Source organism: Palaemon carinicauda, chromosome 30 (genome assembly GCF_036898095.1).
Source record: "Palaemon carinicauda isolate YSFRI2023 chromosome 30, ASM3689809v2, whole genome shotgun sequence".
In the NCBI taxonomy this organism is placed as follows: Eukaryota; Metazoa; Arthropoda; class Malacostraca; order Decapoda; family Palaemonidae; genus Palaemon; species Palaemon carinicauda.
The window spans coordinates 25,619,511-25,641,277 of NC_090754.1; the positions used below are offsets into that span (position 1 = coordinate 25,619,511).

General features: G+C 41.3%; 1 protein-coding gene across 1 annotated transcript in view; it reads left to right on the plus strand.

Moving 5' to 3' along the window:
- The window catches only part of LOC137622932 (zinc finger protein 585A-like), an 81,315-nt gene that overhangs the window by 34,881 nt on the left and 24,667 nt on the right, over positions 1-21,767 (plus strand). The window contains exon 2 of the mRNA XM_068353505.1: positions 18,505-21,187. Coding sequence (XP_068209606.1) covers positions 18,512-21,187 — 2,676 coding nt within the window. The 5' untranslated portion in view covers positions 18,505-18,511. The remainder of the gene's footprint in view (positions 1-18,504; positions 21,188-21,767) is intronic.

Consider the following 21,767-nt stretch of genomic DNA (forward strand, 5'->3'; position numbering starts at 1 on the left):
CATATTCTGTCTTAGATCTACTTATTCTCATTCCTCTGTCCTCCAGTACTTGCCTCCATCTTTCCAATTTCATTTCCAGGTCTTCCCTGCTTTCTGGGCACAGAACAATATCATCTGCATACAATATGTTCCATGATACTGCCTCCCTTACTTTTTCTATTAAAACGTCCATCACTATGTTAAAGATAAATGGGCTCTGAGCCGACCCTTGGTGTAATCCTACTCTCACCTCAAAACCCTGTCTCCCCAGCACTGCTCATCGCTCTAGTAAATACATTACGGTACATCTCTTGTATCAGTCGAACGTACTTCTCTGGCACTCTCCTCTCCCTCAGACTCCTCCATACCTTTTGTCTTGGGACTCGGTCATAAGCCTTTTCAAGGTCAATGAATACCAAATGCAGGTCTCTTTACTTTTCCTGGAATTTCTCCATTAGTTGCCTCAGACAAAATACCCCATCTGTTGTTCCCCTCCCCTTCATGAATCCCATCTGCTCTTTACCTATTTCTACTTCTTCTCTTAGTCTGGTATCTATCATCCTTTCCAGTATCTTCAAAGTGTGGGACATCAGTTTAATACCTCTGTAATTCCCACACTCTTGGACATCACCTTTCCCTTTGAAGATTGTGATCAATATACTCCCACGCCACTCATTTGGTATCTTTTCCTGCTCAAAAATCTTTATCATGAGATTGTACAGTATATCCATTCCTTCATTTCCTAATGCTTTCCATGCCTCCACAGGAATCATGTCTGGTCCATTTGCCTTCCCATTCTTCATCTTCCTCAGTGCATTTATCACCTTTTGCCTAGAGAACCCTATTACCATGACAAAGTTCACCTGCCCATCCTCTCTCAATAATCTATCATTTTCTTCATTTAATAGCTCCAGTCTCTTTAGAATAAGCATACTATATATTTTCATAACAACTGACGTAAGTATTATGCCTCAGTAATTATTGTGTTAGTCAGGTTTCCTTATTTTTGTCATTTTCACCAACACAACTAACTCCCATTCATCAGGTTTTGTCTCTTCATGCCACATTCTACAAAATAATCTTTTAAGTAGTCTGTGAGTCAATTCATTTTCGGCCAGTATCATCTCGGTATTTATTCCATCGTATCCAGGGGCTTTCCATCTCTTTAGTGTTTTGAGGATAGCTTCGGCTTCACTCACACTGAATTCATTCATGGGCACATCAAGGTCTTCATCAGCTTCAGGTATATCAATCAAATTATTCCCTTCATATCTCCTAATCATAACCTCACAAAAGTGTTCCACCAAACGTTGGCTTTCTTCATCTTCTATTGTTATAACAGATCCATCTCCCTTTTTTGATGGGTATATGCTTCTTCTTCTTTGCTCTCATTTTCTATGAGTAATTCTTACAGCATAGCCACTTCCTGAATTCATAGCTTTATCAGCCTCAGCTGCTTTACTGTCTAAATATTCTATCCAGTCATTCCTAGCTTTACTTTTGACCTCACTATCAATACTGGAATACTTAGCATGCTATACCTTGTAATTTTCATTTCTTGCTCGAAAACTTTCAATAATCAATATCTGTTTTTGTCCCCTTTTTATAGTATCTCAAGTATCATTTGATATCTACATGATAATACAAGCATGGAAGCAAATAGAAGGAATTATTGAAAACATCATGGAGCTAAAAATATCAGAAAGAGCAAGCTGAGGTAGATTAATAGTGGCAAAAAATATACCAGGAAAACTAAGGAAGGCGCAGAGGACATTAATCCACTACGCACCAGCATCGATAATGCAGCGACTATTTAATGTGCTGCCAGCTCATCTAAGAAACATATCAGGAGTGAGCGTAGATGTGTTTAAGAATAAGCTCGATAAATACCTAAAATGCATCCCAGACCATCCAAGACTGGAAGATGCAAAATACACCGGATGATGCATTAGCAACTCTCTGGTGGATATACGAGGTTCCTCACACTGAGGGACCTGGGGGAACCCAAACATAGAATAAGGCAATAAGGCAATAAGTCCCAAGACTTCACTACTATCTGACTAATATACTGTATGTTCTTAATATCACTCCATTCTTCATTAATGGTCTGCTCTTCGTCTCTTAAAGTCTCTTAAGACTACAAATAAATTCCTACACACACACACACGCACACACACACACACACACACATATATATATATATATATATATATATATATATAAATATATATATATATATATATATATATATATATATATATATATATATATATATATATATATACATATATATATATATATATATACATATATATATATATATATATATATATATATACATATATATATATATGTGTGTGTGTGTGTGTGTATTATTATGGCTGGCGAATTACATAAACTCCCGAGCTCCAAACTCACCTGTTTATTTTACATAAATCTATTACAATTGAAAAATACCCGTGCTCTGAGAATATTACGCAACTCCCAGACGGCAATATGCATGAACACTGAATATCCAGAGGTCTCCTACGTACACTTAAAAACAAAACTGGGTCATTATTTATGTGAACTATTAAAAAACAAACCTCTTACTTTGGTTCTTAGGGAATCAAAGGAAATACTGAGAAAATATTGATCGAAATAATACACACTTTACAAAAATAAATATATTCAATAAAATGTTAACAGCGATTCACAAAAATTAACACCAAGAAAAATAAATCACTCAAAATATTAAATCTGAACAAAACCTTAGACTAAGACAAAAGGAAGACATTGAAAAGAAATATATAATCACTTGTTTCACTGAAAATTAATTTGTAAAAATATTTAATTTTGATAATTAATGAAAAGAGTCAACACTTTAACACTAATGAACATACTATAATGAAATTTACATACATGTAGCTGTTACACTTTCATCTTTTGGTTCACATAAGGTTACAAAATGGTTAAGCAAAACTTTTAATGCACTTCACTGTTTAACCTAAATCTCACAAGGCCAGTTACAAAATTTATGTTGAAAAGCACTTATTAACACACTACACTTGCATCAACATCCAATAATTTCACCAACGTTTGGACAACACTGTACCTGTTATACGGTGGGTAAAAAATCACTTATTCACGTTTGAGAGGACGCACACTTGAGAGGAGAGAGGGCAGGCGGACGTTGACTCTTTCAAAGGGATAGGCTGGGTCTCTTCTGCTGCTTATGCATTGCTAGGTCCCATATATATTGACTTAATTCTTCCATAATTTTCTAGCAGATCATTCTCGTAGTGTGGGAGGCATGGCTCTAGCAGCGTAAGGTTATCAGCTTAGTAATTTTAAGAAGGGGTACTAACCTTGCTTATGAGGCAACTCTCTCTCTCAGCTAACTCGGCCCACCTACCTCTCGTGACAATAAAAAAAAAAATCCAATTTGAGAATTTTCATGCACTTTCTAACCCCGTGGAAACATAAAGATGACGTAATCTCTCGTGCTCATACTATGAAAAGCGTTCTTGCTTTACTTTTAACTAAATTATCAAAAAGAATCAACTTTCGATTTCTTGCATAGTTATTTTCTGTAGCTCTATTTTCTTTCAAATACATTTTGTTCATTCTTTTTCAAAACACTCTAACTCGTGGGAGTCATACAGCATACCTAAATGATATTATATAAGACTTCGTAACAAAATTACATGAAATAAAAAGTTAATTCTTAAAAATAACATAAATTTACATGTACTGAATTGAATGAAAATACAATTAAATGAATGACGACAGTCTTATGTAATTTACACACATTTACTTAAACCTACATCTCTTAAATACACAAATGAAATAATAATAGAATATTTACTGTTATGCTAGACCATCTTCCTAAGATAGCTCCCCCGTAAAAGGTGATTTATTCCGGGCCTGAATCCACCGATTCCGCCTGAGATAAATAATCTGCAGCCACGTCTTTACCTGATATATGTGTTACATTAATACAGTATGGTTTTAAACATAATGACCACCTAGTTAACCTTTGATTATTATTCTTCATTTTATTAACAAAAGTTAAAGGATTGTTACCTGTATAAACTGTAATTTCTACCTTCTGTGGTCTGTTCACATAAACTTCAAACTTGCTTATCGCTATGATTGGTGCTAGCAGTTCCTTTTCAACTGTCGAGTAAGCTCGTTGATGCTTCTCCAGATTCGATGACATAAAACAAACAGGGTGAATAATTCCTTCCTTGTCTTCTTACAATAAGACGGCTCTAATTCCATTATCTGACTCATCCACTTGGATAAGGAATTTCTCATTGAAATCAGGTGCTTGCAGTACTGGTTTCGAAGTTAATAAGGCCTTTCATTGACTTTTTCTTCTTCCTGGTATTTCGATTCGATAATTTAGGACAAGTCACTGATCTCTAAAATCCTGAGTGGTCCTTGGAACTCATTGGTGAGAGGGAATCTTCTTATCGGTAAGTAAATCAACACCTGTCGGCCTAAGCGTTTTCATGCTTTCTAGGGAAAATTTCCTTATCTCACTGATCCTTTTCCTCAAATTCTTGACATATTCTCCATCCATTTCCTCTCAATCTTTCCCTTTTTTTCCCAACATTTTAATCGGTCCTTTGCTGAAGAGTTCTCCTCATACTTCAATTGAGTTTAAGGGAGCTTTCTTGATGTACTCGTTAGGCTTTCTAGCCATCTGACAAACGTGACATGTACGATAAAACTGGTTCACATCTTTTCGCATGACAGGCCAGAAAGTGTTTCATAATCTTCTCCGTCGTCTTCCTTATTCCCATGTGTCCAGTCTCGTGCACTACAGTGATCACATGTCTTCTTAAGCAATCCATCCTTAAGATAATAACAGGTGAGAGACTGCTGCACCTCCGTCTCATCCACCACACTGTACAATATCTCTATTAATGTCGCATCCTTCCGTTGCAATCCTATCGGCCTTTTCCAACTCACTTCTCCTACTTCTAATGCTGAGTTTTGTATTTCTTCCAGGTCCATTGCTTCTTTGTCTTCCTGTACACTCATCCGTCGTTCCTCTTCTTTTGGGCTCTCTTGAAAGCTCTCCTCTTATGTACCTTCAAGTGAATCTTCTTCTTCTATAAACAAATCCTTAAAGTGCATCGCTCCTTCGGTTTCTCTGACTTCTTCTGCAGCCACTTTCTCCGTCATACTCCTAGTCGTCACACATCTAGTAAACAAATATGGGTAGTCCTTCTTGAGTTCAGTTGTAGGACTATACTTCAATAATTTCACTGTTACAATGGGACAAGGCACAAATGGCGCTCCACCAACTTCATTTCCCAGTAGGACATCCACTCCTTCGACAGCCAATGAATCCTTTACAGCAAAATCAAAATGACCTGTCTCCAACTCGAATGACAGTTTCAAATGGCAAATAGGGGTAACCTCCTCACCTCCTATTCCCTTCACAATGACCAAATCTCCTGTGAGAGACTGTTCCACCAATGGGTGTACACCTTGTGTCACTACACTATGGTTACAACCTGTGTCATGCAATATTTTGAGTGGGATCTGCTTGCTCCCATCCAGAGCGGCTAATATACCTTCATAAATATACGGTTTAAAGGCATCCACGCTGTTTGGGGTTGTCCTGTTCGTCATATAAATGTTAACTGGTTTATTTCCCTCGTCTCCTTTCCTGTTTGTACCTTTGTCTTCGTATTCTGTGAAGTTGAATTATCCTTAATCACTAGGGCAACTGCTTTCAGTTGGTTCGACCAACATTCCTTACTGATATGGCCTTTCTTGCCACACTTATAACAGACAATATTATTCTTCTGCTCATCTTTCACAACATCTGAAGGAGGACGATTCAACGATTGTTGCTGTGGTACTATGGCATTCTGCTTTGGAACACTACCAGTGGTATTTCCGCTATAACTATTGAACTTGTTCACATAGTTATTATCGAACTGGTTTCCATGGTTCGGTGAATACACGACACTTGGTTGGAACGACGGTTGAAACTTCATACCCGAGAAGGGTTTACAACTGATAATATTATAATCCTCACTCAGCGAAGCGGCCTTATCAAGTTTCTTCACCTCTCTCTCTCAAGTATGTTCGAATATGTTCAGGAACTCATAAATATTGTTCCAGCACTATCAATTCTTCTAAATCAGCCATCTCTCTCATTTTAGCAGCCTCTATACATCTCTTAAAACATCACCGTACCTTATGAGCGTAATCCAGGAAAGTAATTTTCTCATCCTACCACAAACTTCGGAATCTTTCATTATAATATTCAGGGGTCATTTGATACACTTGCAACACGCTCCTTTTAACTTCTTGATACTCCTTCCTCTGGTCCTGAGATAAGGCCAGGTACACACTGCATACTTTTCCTATAAGAACACTCTGCAATAACACAAGCCATTTATCTTCTGGCCATTTCATCGTCGACGCAACCATTTCAAAATAATCGATGAATTCATTGGGAGCTTCTGTGAATTTTGGAATTAACCTCCGCATTCGTGACATCAAACACGGGATCATACATAGCAGGGGTCATCTCTGTCTGTGTTGCACGAGCATTCAACAGCTCCAGCTCCCTCGCATGTCATGCAATTTCTCTCACCTCTTCTTCCTGTTCTCTCTCTCTCTCTTCTCGTCTTACTTCCATTTCCCTCGTATGTTTTGCTATTTCTCTTGCCTCCTCTCTCTCTCTTTCTTCTCTTCTTGCTTTCATTTCCCTCACATGTTTTGCGATTTCTCTTGCCACATCTCTCTCTCTCTCTCTCTCTCTCTCTCTCTCTCTCTCTCTCTCTCTCTCTCTCTCTCTCTTCCTGTTCTGCCATCATCTTCAACTTAATCAAATTTTCTTCCACTGTAATTCGTTGAATCTCAGCCTTTATATCCCTTTCTGCTTTGATTCCTTCAGTTCCTAGGTCAACTAATACTTGCTTCGCTACAAATTCTGCTTCAGCTTTCTCCAACAGTTTGCGAGAAGCTATAATATCTTCTTCCAACAACTGTCCTGTTTATCAATGCTTCTAAGACTAGACACTTGATTTGGGCTTTAATCATTCCACTCGTTGCATGGCCACCACATGCCATTTAAATAAAGAGCCACTGAGCTTTAGTTACATTAGCTTCTGACAATTCCTGACTAATTGGGTTCTTCAAGCACTCTTGTACATTTAGTTGAGCCATCTTGTACTTTACAAAAAAATTATACCTTTCCCAAAAGATATATCTAAACAATACAAAGAATCCTATCATCACTAAACTGGTCAAACCTTTGATCAAAACACGGCCCTGTTATCACCAATATTTAAAACAGACTCGCTCGATCCCAAGGGTCTGGGCACCAAAAATATATATTACGGCTAACGAATTACATAAACTCCCGAGCTCCAAACTCACCTGTTTATTGTACATAAATCTGTTACACTTGAAAAATACCCGAGCTCTGAGAATATTACGCAACTCTCAGACGCCAATACAGTATATATGAACACAATATCCAAAGGTCTCGTACGTACACTCAAAACAAAACTGTATGATTATTTATGTGAACTGTTTAAAAACTAACCTATTACTTCGGTTCTTAGTCAGGGAATTGAGAGAAATATTGAGAAAAATATTGGTGATCGAAATAATACACTATAAAAATAAATAAATTTTATAAAAAGTTTCACAAAAATTAACATCAAAATAACTAAATAACTCAAAATATTAAATCTGAACTAAACCTTAGACTAAGACACTTTAATTTTTTTTTTTTATACAATCACTTGTTTCTCTCGAAATTAATTTATAAAAATATTTAATTGTGATGCTTAATAAAAAGTGTTAACACTTTAACACTCTAATGAACATACCATAATGAAATTTACATATATGTAACTGTTACACTTACGTCTTTTGGTTCACACAAGGTTACAGAATGATTAAGCAAAAATTTTAATGCACTTTACTGTTTAACTTGAATCTCACAGGGTCAGTTACAAAATGTATGTCAGAAAGTACTTGCATTAACACACTACACTTGAATTAACATATAATGATTTAACCAATGTGTTAAAAATCACGTTTCAGAGGACACACACTTGAGAGGAGAGAGGGCAGGTGGACATTGGCTCTTTCAAAGGTATAGAGACGGGTCTCTGCTGCTTATGCATTGCTAGGTCCTACATATTTTAACCTAATTTGTCTAGAATTTTCTAACAGATAATTCTCGTAGCGTGGGTGCCATGACTCTAGCGGCATAAGGTTGCCAGCGTAGTAATTTGAAGAAGAGGTACTAACCTTGCTTGTGAGGCAACTCTCTCCCAGCTAACTCAGCCCACCTACCTCTTGTGACAATAAAAAAAAAGAGTAAATCCAATTCGAGAATTTTGATGCACTTTCTAACCACATGGAAACATAAAGATGACGTAATCCCTCATGCTCATACCTCGTGTGAGTCATACAGCATACCTAAATGATATTACATAAGACTTCCTAACAAAACTACTTGAAATAAAAAGTTAATTCTTAAAAAATGACGTAAATTTACATGTACTGAATTGAATGAAAATACAAGTAAATGAATGACAACAATCATATGTAATTTACATACATTTACTTAAACCTACATGAGTGGAACTCACCTTATGAGCTGGCCATACATCTCTTAAATACATGAATAGAATATTTACTCTTCTGCTAGACCAGCTTCGTATATATATATATATATATATATATATATATATATATATATATATGTGTGTGTGTGTGTGTGTGTGTGTGAGTGTGTGTATACTGTATATATATATATATATATATATATATATATATATATATACATACATACATACATACATACATACATATACATACCAAGGCACTTCCCCCAATTTTGGGGGTAGCCGACATCAAACAAATTAAAAAAGGGGAACCTTCCTCTCTACTTTCCTCCCGGCCTGACAAAGGACTCAACCGAGTTCGGCTGGTACTGCAAGGGTGCCACAGCCAACCCTCCCTCTTTATCCACCACAGATGAAGCTTCATAATGCTGAATCCCCTACTGCTGCTACCTCCACGGTCATCCAAGGAGACCGGAGGAAGCGGCAGGGCCTACCTGAACTACGTCACAATTGCTTGCCATTCATCCCTATTTCTAGCACACTCTCTTGCCTCTCTCACATCTATCCTCCTATCACCCAGAGCTTTCTTCACTCCATCCATCCACCCAAACCTTGGCCTTCCTCTTGTACTTCTCCCATCAACTCTTGCATTTATCACCATCTTTAGCAGACAGCCATTTTCCATTCTCTCAACATGGCCAAACCACCTCAACTCATTCATATCCACTCCAGCTGCTAACTTATTTCTTACACCCATTCTCACCCTCACTAGTTCGTTCCTAACCCTATCTGCTCGAGATACACCAGCCATACTCCTTAGACACTTCATCTCAAACACATTCAATTTCTGTCTCTCCGTCACTTGCATTCCCCACGACTCCGATCCATACTTCACAGTTGGTACAATAACTTTCTTATACAGAACTCTCTTTACATTCATGCCCAAACCTCTATTCTTTACCACTCCCTTCACTGTCCCCAACACTTTGCATCCTCCATTCACTCTCTGACATACATCTGCTTCCACTCCTCCATTTGCTGCAACAACAGACCCCAAGTACTTAAACAGATCCTCAAGTAAGTCTACATTCAATCTCGCACCATCTTCCCATCTCTAACATCTCATAACCTTACACTTACCCACATTAACTCTCAACTTCCTTCTTTCACATAAACTTCCAAATTCTGTCACTAATCAGCCAAGCTTCTCTTCTGCATCTGCAACCAGTACAGTATCATCCGCAAACAACTGATTTACCTCCCATTCACAATCATTCTCGTCTACCAGTTTCAATCCTCGTCCAAGCACTCGAGCATTCACCTCTCTCACCACTCCATCAACATACAAGTTAAACATCCATGGCAACATCACACATCCCTGTCTCAGCCCCACTCTCACCAGAAACCAATCACTCACTTCATTTTCCATCCTAACACATGCTTTACTACCTTTGTAGAAACTTTTCACTGCTTGCAACAATCTTCCACCAATTCCATATAACCTCATCACATTCCACATTGCTTCCTTATCAACTCTATCATTGAATCCATTGTTTTTTTTATTGTCCCCTGCTTCTTTTGAAAACTCTAGGGACCCATTCTTTTAGTCCATATATCATGTCCTCATTATATGTCCTGAACACAGCCATTTCTTTTTCTTACATGTTCTTAGAATATCCTCTACTTTAGTTTGCTCTCATATCCATGTTGCTCTTTTTCTCTCTGGAGTGTTAATCCCATCATTATTCTTTCCATAGTTCTTTTGAGTTGTAACTAGCTTATGTTCAAAGGGTTTAGTAAGGCTTCAAGTTTCTGATGCATAAGTTAATTCTGGTCGGATCAACTGATTAAATACTTTTCATTTCTAGAGAAAGAGGCATTTTACATTTCATAACATCTTTTTGTTTATCAAAGGCTTTCCATCCTATCCTTTTATTTTAATTTTGGTCTCATGTCTTGGGGAAGCACTTAATGTCTGTCCCAAGTATATATTCATTAATAATCCCTAGAGGTTCATACTTAACTTTTATGTTGTCGCTCCTCATTTTTGTTGAATATTGTCTTAGTTTTGCTCATATTAATTTTCAGTCCTACATTTGTGCTTTCTCTATTCAAATCTTCTATCATCTTTTGCAATTTCTTCCATGATTCACTAAATAGAACTACGTCATCTGCAAAACGTAATTGTTTTGTAACTGGAATACAAACGTACACTTTTTATTAGGGGTATTGACGAGCTATTGAAATTTAGCACGGATTAACTACCCATCCCGCTATATAGCGGGGAAGGGGGATAGGAAGTAGCTCGCTACCCCTCCCACTCACACACCTGTGATTGAGCTCACTTTTCTTTAGGCTCGGACGGTGAACGGTCGTTGCCGCTCTTATTCCTCGCAAGTATTTGGACTGTCATTAATGCTATTTTGCTTTCTCTTTTCGGTGTGTGTGTTGACTTCTGCCGGCCATGCATACCTGCCCTGGTCCTGAGGGCCGCTCCTGCGGTACCTTCTTTTCCACCGAGGACATTGATCCTCACACATTTTGCCCTACCTGCAGAGGTTAACACTGTGATGTGGATACTAAGTGTTTAGAGTGTCAGGAGTGATCTGCCTCCCAGTGGGAAAGGTTTGGGTGATGGTGAAAGAAGTCTAAGCGGGACTCTTCTCCTTTGAAGGTTTCTTCAAAGCAGAAGAAACCCAAGGCCTCTTTTTCTGCCTCCCGACCTTCCTCCGAAGCTCATTCAGTCTCCTCCAGGGGACCATCAAGTAGTAGCGCAGGCCGCTTACCCCGTGAACAACCTCGGTCCTCGAGAGACAGTCTTGCTTCCCCTAGCGAAGCGACCCCTCCTCTCCCCCTGGGGGTGTCCATGACTCTTTCTCCTATTTTAAAAGTTTGGCCGTCCTTGGGGTTACCAGGTCCGTCCTCCAAGGAGACCCTGCTGCAGCTTTTTCACCGTGGCACTGGGGCACAGTGTTGTTAGCGTCAGAGGTGGATCCTCTAGCCCTTACCGACGTTGTGGTGGCGTAGATGTCGTCTGCTGCCCATCCTGCCTACGTTCCTGCCTCTTCTGCCTCGTCCACTGTTGCTGAAAACTGCTCTTCCCCCCCCCCCTGCCGAACATCCTTCAAGGGGGAAGCAAAGTCTTAAGTCCTAGGCGCGTCTCTTCTGTGAGTGTTTCTTCCTCTCGGGGGAGTTCACTCGTAGAGACTCCTCTTCAGAGGACTGCTGCTGAAGGTCAGCTTGCTGTTTCCACGGCCCCTAGAGAGCGTCATAGTGGGCATCGTTCCTGACGTGCTCATTCTCCACTTCGCCTCAGATGTGCTTATTTGCCATTGGTGAAGAGACATTTCTTTTGCTCTTCAACCTTGTCACCGCAGTCGTCGTCGGAGGAGGAGCATCCTCGTCCGACGTCTTCTGGTTCTCGACCTTTGCCTGCCTCCAGACATTCTCCTAACGACACAGCCACTAGTCCACGAACTTCGGTTTAGGACTCTTCGCCTGAGGCGATCCCCTTTGAAGGATGTTCATCCTTGTGAAGGACTCACCTTCTCTGCAGCTCATCATCCTGCTGCGTGCCAATCTTCCTCTTTCCGACCTTCGACTCAGTGACCTCCTACTTGTCCGTCTCCTGCCTTGTCTCCTGGTTCCTGATTCCCTACTGCTCGCCACTTTCCGTCTCGCCATCTGCCTGCGTGCCAATTGCCTATGTGCCAACCACCCGCTCGCCAATCTCCTATGCACCATTGACCTGCGCACGTTTCTCCTGTTCATCTAGATGATCCTATTTTACGCCCACCTCTTGACCATCATCGGCCAACGCGTCGCCCGCCAACGCGCCAAGCTTCCACCAAGCACCATTCCCCCCAAGCAATGCATTGCTTTGGATCGTCGCTCGCCTGCTCTTCGCCAAACCTCACGAAAATCTCCAGAGGTTTCTGCTGTTGGCTCTCACCAACAAAATCACTCTCCACGGCAACAGTCACTCAAGCGACAGCATTCACGCACGTCAATAAATCATCGGACATGACATTCCTATTGTTAATCGTCATCTATGCGTCATCCTGTACCGATGCGCCAACGTTTGCCAGCTCGTCAGCACTCGCTAACGCGGTACCAATCGCCAATGCACCAGCGCTTGACAACACGCAAACATGTGCATATTCCCCTGACTATCACCATTTAGACAACGTTTGCCGACCACAACCTTGGCAAGCACAGACAGATGTCGATATCCCTCATCCTCCACCGACTTCCAGGAAGTCTCACCATCAGACGAAGAAACAGGTAGGTATCCACAAGGATAAGGAGCAGGAATGGAAAGGTAGGTGGTTTGCCCTACAGACCATCAGTCCTATCACCTAGGAAGGGTGGAGTCTTTTCCCTCGTTTCCATCACCCTATTCCCATCCCCACAAACGCATTACAGCGCGACTCCAGGGGAAAGAGGGAAAGGGGACTTCCACGGAATTCGAGATTCCAAAGATTCCGGCGCCTACGGTATCCAACAATTCCGGAGAAGACTCCTCAAAGGGAACCGCCTTCGGGGGATCTTTCCGACACCACCAGTGTCAGCAAGCAGCCCTGGTTCGGTGCCATCGTCAGGGCAGTGGTGCAAGCTTTCAGACCTGCCCTCTCAGCTCGCTCTGCAGAAACCTCTGCTAGCCTTCAACACCCTTCGGCACTAGCGGATGCTCAGCATAGAACCTCGGCTGCCTCTCCCCTGAAGAGGAAAAGAGGAGTCCCAGATACCATCTCGTCCTCTGGGGTGAAACTGACTCCTGTGAGACCATCAACAACAAGGGCAAGCCTCCCTGGTCCTCCTTCCACTTGCTCTCCTGACTCACCACCACCTCAGTCAAGGGAACCTCATGAGGAACATGTTCCAGTCTCCTCCCTTCCACCTTCGGAAGAAGACTCCCTTCACGACAAGAGCACTCCACCTCCAGAAGAAACCAGGAAGGCCAGACCATCTATGCCTTCCATGTTGAAAACGTACCTTCTACCTCGCAAGGAGTCGAAGGATTACAAGACGTTGCCAAAGTCCTCCTCGAGGACTGCCATACCCGCAGGAATTATCAATCACCCTAGAAACAACCGCGACCCATCCCGAGACGAGCTCTTGGTGGTGGACGAAGGAGACTTCGCTGCCAGTCCCACTTCAGAGGGGGAACAGAGTCAGAACATGCATTCTGGCAGGTACTGACTCTGATGAGGGTTCTCAATGTGTTTTCTGACCCAGAGATAACCCCCCCCCCAACCAGGAGGGCAAAGACACAGTACTAGACCGTGTCTTTGGCACTCAAAAGCCCACGAAGTCTAGTGCAGCTTTACCCTAATCTCAGGGGCCGAAGAGTGCCCTGGCTGAGATTGCCCTACAGCTCTCCAAATTCTCCTCCTCCCTCCATTCGGGCTCCTCTGCCAAGCTCCTCCCACCTCTTCGTGTCCAGCAAAGGAGGTATCATGAGGTCTTGGACCATCCTCGACCAGCTCTTCCTCTCCACCACTCTCTGGAAGAGCTGAACAAGGGGATCTCTCCAGAGAGACTCTCCAGCCTGGAAACCAGTCATCGACCTCTCAGCTCTGAACAAGTTTGTCAAGCAAACTCTGTTCAGCATGGAGACAGCAGACACGGTCAGACAAGCGGTAAGACCACAGGACCTCATGTGCACACTGGACCTAAAGGATGCGTATTTCCAGATCCCAATCCATCCGTCTTCAAGGGAGTACCTAAGATTCAGCCTAGACAACAGGAAATACCAATTCAGGGTACTGTGCTTTGGTCTTTCCACAACACCCCAAGTTTTCACTACAGTGTTCACCCTAGTGTCATCTTGGGCACATAGGATTGGTATCTGTCTCCTCCATTATCTGGATGACTGGCTGATCCTAGCAGACTCGGTATCAACTCTTCCTCAACACCAAGACAAACTTCTGAGGCTTTACCAAGATCTGGGGATCATGGTAAACCTCGAGAAGTCCTCCCTGCTTCCCACTCACAGACTGGTATACCTAGGTACAGTATGGTCATAGACACCAATCTCTACAAAGCCTTCCTATCCGACGACAGGATAACGAGGCTGAAAAAAGTCGCAAGACCCTTTCCTAAACGAGAATTCTCGGCCCAGAAATGGCTATGTATCTTCAGACACCTATCATCCTTGGCCTGTCTAGTTTCCAACGGCTGCCTCAGGATTTGATCCCTCCAGTGACAGCTCAAGTCTAGGTGGAATCAAGCATTCAATCCCCCAGACACTCTGATCCCCATGGGACCAGTGGAACGGACGGACCTCGAGTGGTGTGTAGCAGTCAGAATCTGCGGAGGAGCGTAGATCTTCTCATCCTCCCCAATACTTGATGCTGTTTTCAGACGTGCTGCACCACATGGCCTCATGCCTTTGGTCAGAGTAAAATAAATACCTCCACATAAATCTTTTAGAGATGGCCATCTTTCTGGCCCTTTAACAGTTCCATCCGTACCTGGCGGGCCACTCAGTTGTGGTAATGAGGGACAACACCACAGTACAGTAGTGGCTTACATCAACAAGCAAGGAGGTACTTTTTTGCAGCCCCTATCCAATCTAGCAGTAGAGATACTGAGATGGGGCAAGATCCTCTCGATACCACTTCAGCACCCTTTATTCCAGGCAAAAGGAATATGTTCGCTGACAATCTGAGCAGAGCATTTCAGATAGTGAGTACCGAATGGTCTTTGGATCATCTAGTAGCCAACAAAGTCTCGACTTTGTGGGGCTCTCTTACGATGGATCTCTTCGCAACGGCCCTGAACTTCAGCCTCCCACTGTACTGCTCCCCAGTCCCAGATCCCAAGGCTTTCTGGCAAGATGCATTCCAACAATGGTGGGACAACATCGACTTTTACGCCTTTCCTCTGTTCTGTCTGATGAGGAGGGTACTCAACAAGGCCAGAACATCAGTCAACCTCTCAATGACCCTCATAGCTCTGCTATGGCATCATTCGGAATGGTTCCCAGACCTTTTGCTACTCCAGACACATCTGAGAGAACTTCCATGACACGATCTACAGTACTCAGACAACCACACGTCAACACCTACCACAGAGCCATAGCTTTTCTACGACTTCACGCCTGGAAACTATCCAGCATCTCCTCACTCAGAGAGGATTTTTTCAGCAAGTTGCGAACAGGATGTCGTGATACCTGTGGAAATCTTCAGCAGTAGTCTACCAGGCAAAGTGGAGTGTCTTCTGAGGTTGGTGTCGTGGAAAGGGTATCTCTCCACTCGTGAAGAAATGCACCTTTTATTTTTGGCGGTAAGAGGCTATCACTCAGCCTTGAGCCTTGCCCTCAGACTGAATGGAATGGACATTTCCTCATTGCTAGACCTTTCCTTACTCCTTCGGAGTTACGATCTTACCTGTCCTCAGTCGGAAATGAGATCTCCCCCATGGAACATGGTTCGAGTTCTCCTGCCTCTAAGGAAACCACCCCCTATGAACCATTACGCCCGGCAACAGATCGCCACCTGACTTTGAAGATGGTGTTTCTGCTCGCTCTAGCTTCAGCCAAACGAGTCGGTGAACTACATGATCTCTCATACAATGTCGTCCATTCAAGGGGGTGGGCAGAGGTAATGCTCAGCTTCATCCATGAGTTCGTTGCCAAGACTCAGAATCCAGGGTGGCAGATCCTAGATTTGACTCCTTCCAGATGATAAGTCTCCGCTTTGTAATAGACGACCCTGACCCTCTCTTACTTTACTCAGTGAAGAGTTTGAGACTTTGCCTTAAGAGAACAGCAGCAGCTCGCCCCCGAGTGCCTGCACTTTTCGTCAGCACAGGAAGGAACAAGAGGAGGATCACCAAGAACACCATTTCTGCTTGGATTCGCAGGGTCATAGACCATGCTCTGAATCCAGATCCTGCTCCGTCACGTCGTCCCAGAGCCCTCGATGTCAGGGGCGTAGCTACACCCCTGCCCTAAAAAAGAAATTATTCCGTGATGCAGGTTCTACAGGCTGGGGTGTGGAAATGCCAAACAACTTTCACAGCCCATTACCTGCAAGACGTGACCCACAGGAGGCTTGATACGTTTGCTATCAGCCCTGTGGTGGCTGCACAACAGCTGGTCTAATACCTCAAGCTCCTTATTTGATAAGTAGCAGAAGGTTGAGGGCACTGTTACCCGGTTTTAGTCTGCGTGAATGAAAAGGTATGACTGACTCTTATTCTTTTCTTCACCCTCTCCTCTCTTGGAGAAAGCAGCAGCCTGGTTTCTCTGCACAAGTTGACCTCAAACCACTGCAGGTGAACCATGTTCCCCTGTGCACCTAGTATTGTCTCAATACTGTTGCGTCCCCATACCCTGGCGAGGTGGTATTGGGAAAGTCTTGCTTACAAGTTTTTCCTACTAAGATTCGGAATAACCTTTACCTTGACAGTCACATTGCTTATCTCAACACACAGCTTTGGTAGGCCGCAGACCTTGTGTAGCAAGATTTAGCAGGTTGTTAGGGACTCCTTATTTTTGGTATCAACCTACTCAAGATTAGGAGGCCTCGGGTAAAGCCAAAAGCCAGATTAGCAGGGATGTCTATCCTCCTAATGAGCGAGTCAACCCTAATAAATAGCGTAGGTTTGTATTCCAGTTACGGAACAAATGACAAATTCAGAAATAATTTGCATTTTTCCTAACGATACAAACCTTTACCTATTTATACAAACTTGCCCGCCAACCCTATCCCCCTTGAAGTCCTACCTCCAAGCAAAGTGAGCTCAATCACAGGTGTGGAAGGGGGAGAGGTAGCGAGCTACCCCATTTATCCCCCGCTAACTAACAGTATGGGTAATTAACCCTCGCTAAATTTTAATGCCGCTTCCTTTCAGCCTAGCTGAAAGTTATACCCCTAATAAATAGCTAAAGGTTTGTATCATTAGGAAAAATACAAATTATCTCCGAATTTGTGATGCTGTTAAGGTATTCCCCCAATAATGTTAATTCCTATATTTTCCCAATAAAAATTCTTAAAAACTTTTTCTTGGCACGCTGTAAATAATTTAAGAGATAGGATTTGCTTATCTAACTCTTTATCACTAAATTTATATAGTTTTAGGATTGCTGTATAGATATCTTAAAGTGTTCTAACACAAGTAGCATCTATTCCTCTTCTTTGAAGGGCTTTCATTAATGCCAGAGTTTCGACAGCTTCTTATATGTTTTAAATGCCATACATATTGTTTTGTTATTCTCAGTTGATTTTTCCATTAGCTGGTTATTTACGAGTACATGGATATAGTTAGTTGTTGAATATCTGCTTCTAAAACCTAACAGGTCTCTTGACTGATTACAGTCTAGCTTTCTTTCAATTTTGCTTAATATGATCCTTGTAAATATTTCATATACAGTATTACTGATAGTAAAGTTATTGGGTGGGAATTTTCCAGGTCTTTTGTGTCTCCTTGTTTTGTGAAATGATATAATGATGATTTTTTCCTATCTGAAGGTATAGAGTAGTCCTGCAAACATATTGTGTATAGTTCGGCAAGATGTACAACTGTACAATAAAATATCCTTCATTTATTATTAAATCATCTGTTTTGACTCATTTCATGCTTTTTTTTACATCTGCTGTTACTTTTTGTACCAATCATGAAAGGGTACTGGTCTTGGAAAAGGCACACCCTTATTAATGATTACTTAGTTCTGGTATCTTGATCTTGTTTGTATAGACTGGTTTACCAGCCCTTGGAGTTTTTTCTTTTTTTCTTTTTTAATCCTCAATCATAGATTTCTTTATTTACTGAAATTTTTTTGTTTTAGGTGCAAAACAGTGTGTATAGGATAACAGTAATTTAATTTGTAATATATAAATATTTCATTTTATATACTAAATTTTTCATATACTGTACTGTAATCTCATGTAATGATTCTCCTTTCCTTTTTAATTTTCAGATTAATAATGGAGAACATCAACGAAGAGAAGTCCAATGGTGAGGTTATATCTTTGGAAACCCTTGGAGATCAATCTGAGAAACAAATTATAACTACTTCTACAGTTACCATAAGGGAGGATTCTATGTTGACTTCACAAAATAGCAAACAGGACACTATGATTTTGTGTCCAATCAGTGATGCTACGAATGAGCTTCATACTTCATCTCATCACCATATTTCTTCTGATGCCACTCTTACATATGCTGCATTAGATACAGGTGGAAATCTAGTTCTGCAGCCTTTAAAACCTGAGCATCAGACACAAGTTTCTCATTCTGCCAATGTCCTAGCTGAAGAAAATTCTGCTGAGCACAGTGTTTGTAAAGATTCTACAAATTCCCAAACCAATAGTGGACCACAACTGGTGGTGGTTGGAGAAGGAGTCAGTGATACAAATGCTTATATTTACATTCAAGGGGATGAGCAGACTGGAGACAAACATAATGAAATAGATGGTGAAAATGCCCACACAATTACTCTGAACTCAGCTGATGGGTCAACCCTACAGACACTCCCTGCCTCTTATACTCAGCACTTGGAGCACACCTATGGAGATATTGTTCTTGTTAATAGTAATGATGGTGCTAATGAAAGTGATGGTAGAATTAACTCCAACATTTCAGACATCCCTTCTGGTGATTCTAGTCATCCCAGTGATTCTCTGTTGCTCTTTTCAGTCCAGCCAATTAAATTAGAAAACCAGAATGCTTCATCAACATTGACACTTTCTTCTTCATCCCAACCAAGCACACAAGAGAAAGATACCAACTCCACAGATGACATACTCCTGAAAAACGTCATCAACACCAGCAGAAATCAACAGGAATCTGTTTGCCTTGAAGAAAGGTTACCAGAGGAAGAGACACCTACCATAGAAGAACGATTAGCTACAAGGGACTCTTTGCTTCCACCAAAGAGCCGCCGACGCTTTAAATCATATGTGTGCCCAATCTGCCAAATGACATTCAAGTCAAATTATCAGTTCAATGTTCACCAGTACACACATAAAGGTGCCAATATGTGGCAGTGTGATTTATGCAAATTTTCATGCGATACAGCAGGCGATCTTAAGCTACATAAGTTTTCTGTGCATCAAGATGCTCGACCATATAAGTGTCTTCATTGTGAACTAAGATTCCCCAAAGGTCAAATGTTGGAAGACCATATACGCTCAGTTCATAACAAAGAGAGACCCTATTCTTGCACATTTTGTAACAAAGGCTTTTACCGACCTCATGATCTTAAAATGCACCTCAATTTACATTTGGGAATTAAGTGTAATGTTTGTTATGTTTGTGGTCGTCAGTTCAGTCATCCATCAAATCTTATTCGTCACCATCGTCTGCATACGGGGGTTAAGCCTTATGTATGTCCAACATGTGGGAAGCGATTTACTCAGTTGATACTGTTGCATAAGCATCGCACAACTCATCTTCCTGGAGCTGGTGTATGTCCACAATGCCCTTCAACATTCCGCAGTGCAGCAGGATTAAAGAAGCACTATCGATTTGAACACAAAAAAGGAATGACCCTTCAGGAAGCAACTGTTATCCTTAGGGGCTATGGATCAACTGTTGGCCGCAGGTATTATTGCCAGGTTTGTGGTGATAAATTCCTACTTAAATCAGATTTGAAAAAGCATGAGCAAAAAGAACACAGCAATGGTGCAGAGTTGCACTGCCCTTCTTGTAATAAAATGTTCACGGCAGAAACTGTCAAATTTCACATCTGTCTAAGTGCTGAAGAAGAGGAGAGAATGAATGAGTTTTCTGCAGATGATCCTCCCATTCCAACAGCAAGTACATCAACTTCTCATTCTATTTCCCAAAATGAAACTCGAAAGAAGAATTCTAACTATGTCAAAGTTGAGGAAGAAGAGTATCTTGTGATGTATATAACACCAGAAGGTGAAAGTGTGTCATATGTAATGAAAAAAAGTGAATCTTTGGATAAAGTGCTACAGGTCAATGCACCAGCTGGAGACACTACAGAGGAGAGCCTGCAGAGATCAGCACTCCCAGAAGAAACAATAATGATTAATGTACAAGATCGTCCCATACTCAACCATCAGCAAGAAGAGCCTTCCCTAGTGACTCTTGAACCAGAGATTCATGAAGATGGTTCTTTGAAGCCTTCCGATTTAGATCACCAAGAGGGTGTTTTATCTAATCCTAGTCAGCCTAATACAGATTCTGTCATGCTTCAGAATATCAAATTAGAACCTCAGTCAACTATTAGCGATGTAGATATGTCTCAAGTTACAGTAAATGATAACACACTGTTGCCATTATTGACATTAAATGAAAATGCGTCTGTGTCAAAAATAAGCAGGAAATCAGGTTTGCGTTCCATTGCAATGAAGAGAAGTACAAAGGATGGGGCTCCGAAGAATGAGAGTTCCATGGATATAAAAAAGGAGAAGCAAGAGAACTCTATTCTTCCTTTGACATGTAAAGATTGTGGGAAAAGTTTCCAGAAACGCTGGAACTACCAACAGCACATAGCTACGCATGATGCATCCCTGCATCGTTACAAGTGTCAAACCTGTGGAATGACTTTTGCATACAGATCCACATACACAACACACATAAAAAGGCATAGTGGTGAGCAGCAAGTCCATGTGTGCCCTTACTGTCAGAAGGTAAGTTATATTTTTGTGAGCACTGATGATATAATCTAGAATTTACTTAAGCCAGCAGAGGCCCTGTGGATTTTTACAAAACATGAGTACAGTATATTTAATGTTCTGTGTTTTCCTGGGATCTAATCCAAGTTTACTTCACTGGTGAGAAAACTGTATGAACCACGACACTATTATTGAAAATAATATTGCAAATGTATAAAGAGGGTCATCCAAGGTTTAGGTGAACTAACATTTAATGGTTTCCTCATAGTCTATTGCTGTTCTTAATACTGTACTGGTATGATTGGAGACTTGGAAAACATTTTGAATTTCACTTCAGCTGAAGAGATTCATGGGATGAAGGAACCTCTGAACTTTAAATTAGCTATAAGCTTCAAGTCAATTAATTATATGCAAAGGATATTCACCAGATCACTGAGCTAAAAGCCTAAACTTTCACAAGGCTGGTCCAGTAATTTGTTCTTATTAAATAAAATCAATTACAATATTACACATTTTTCAATATTAAACTTAGCCGGTGATTATATAAGCTGCAGCTCTGCTGCTCGACAGAAAACTCTACGTTCAAAATCCGCCA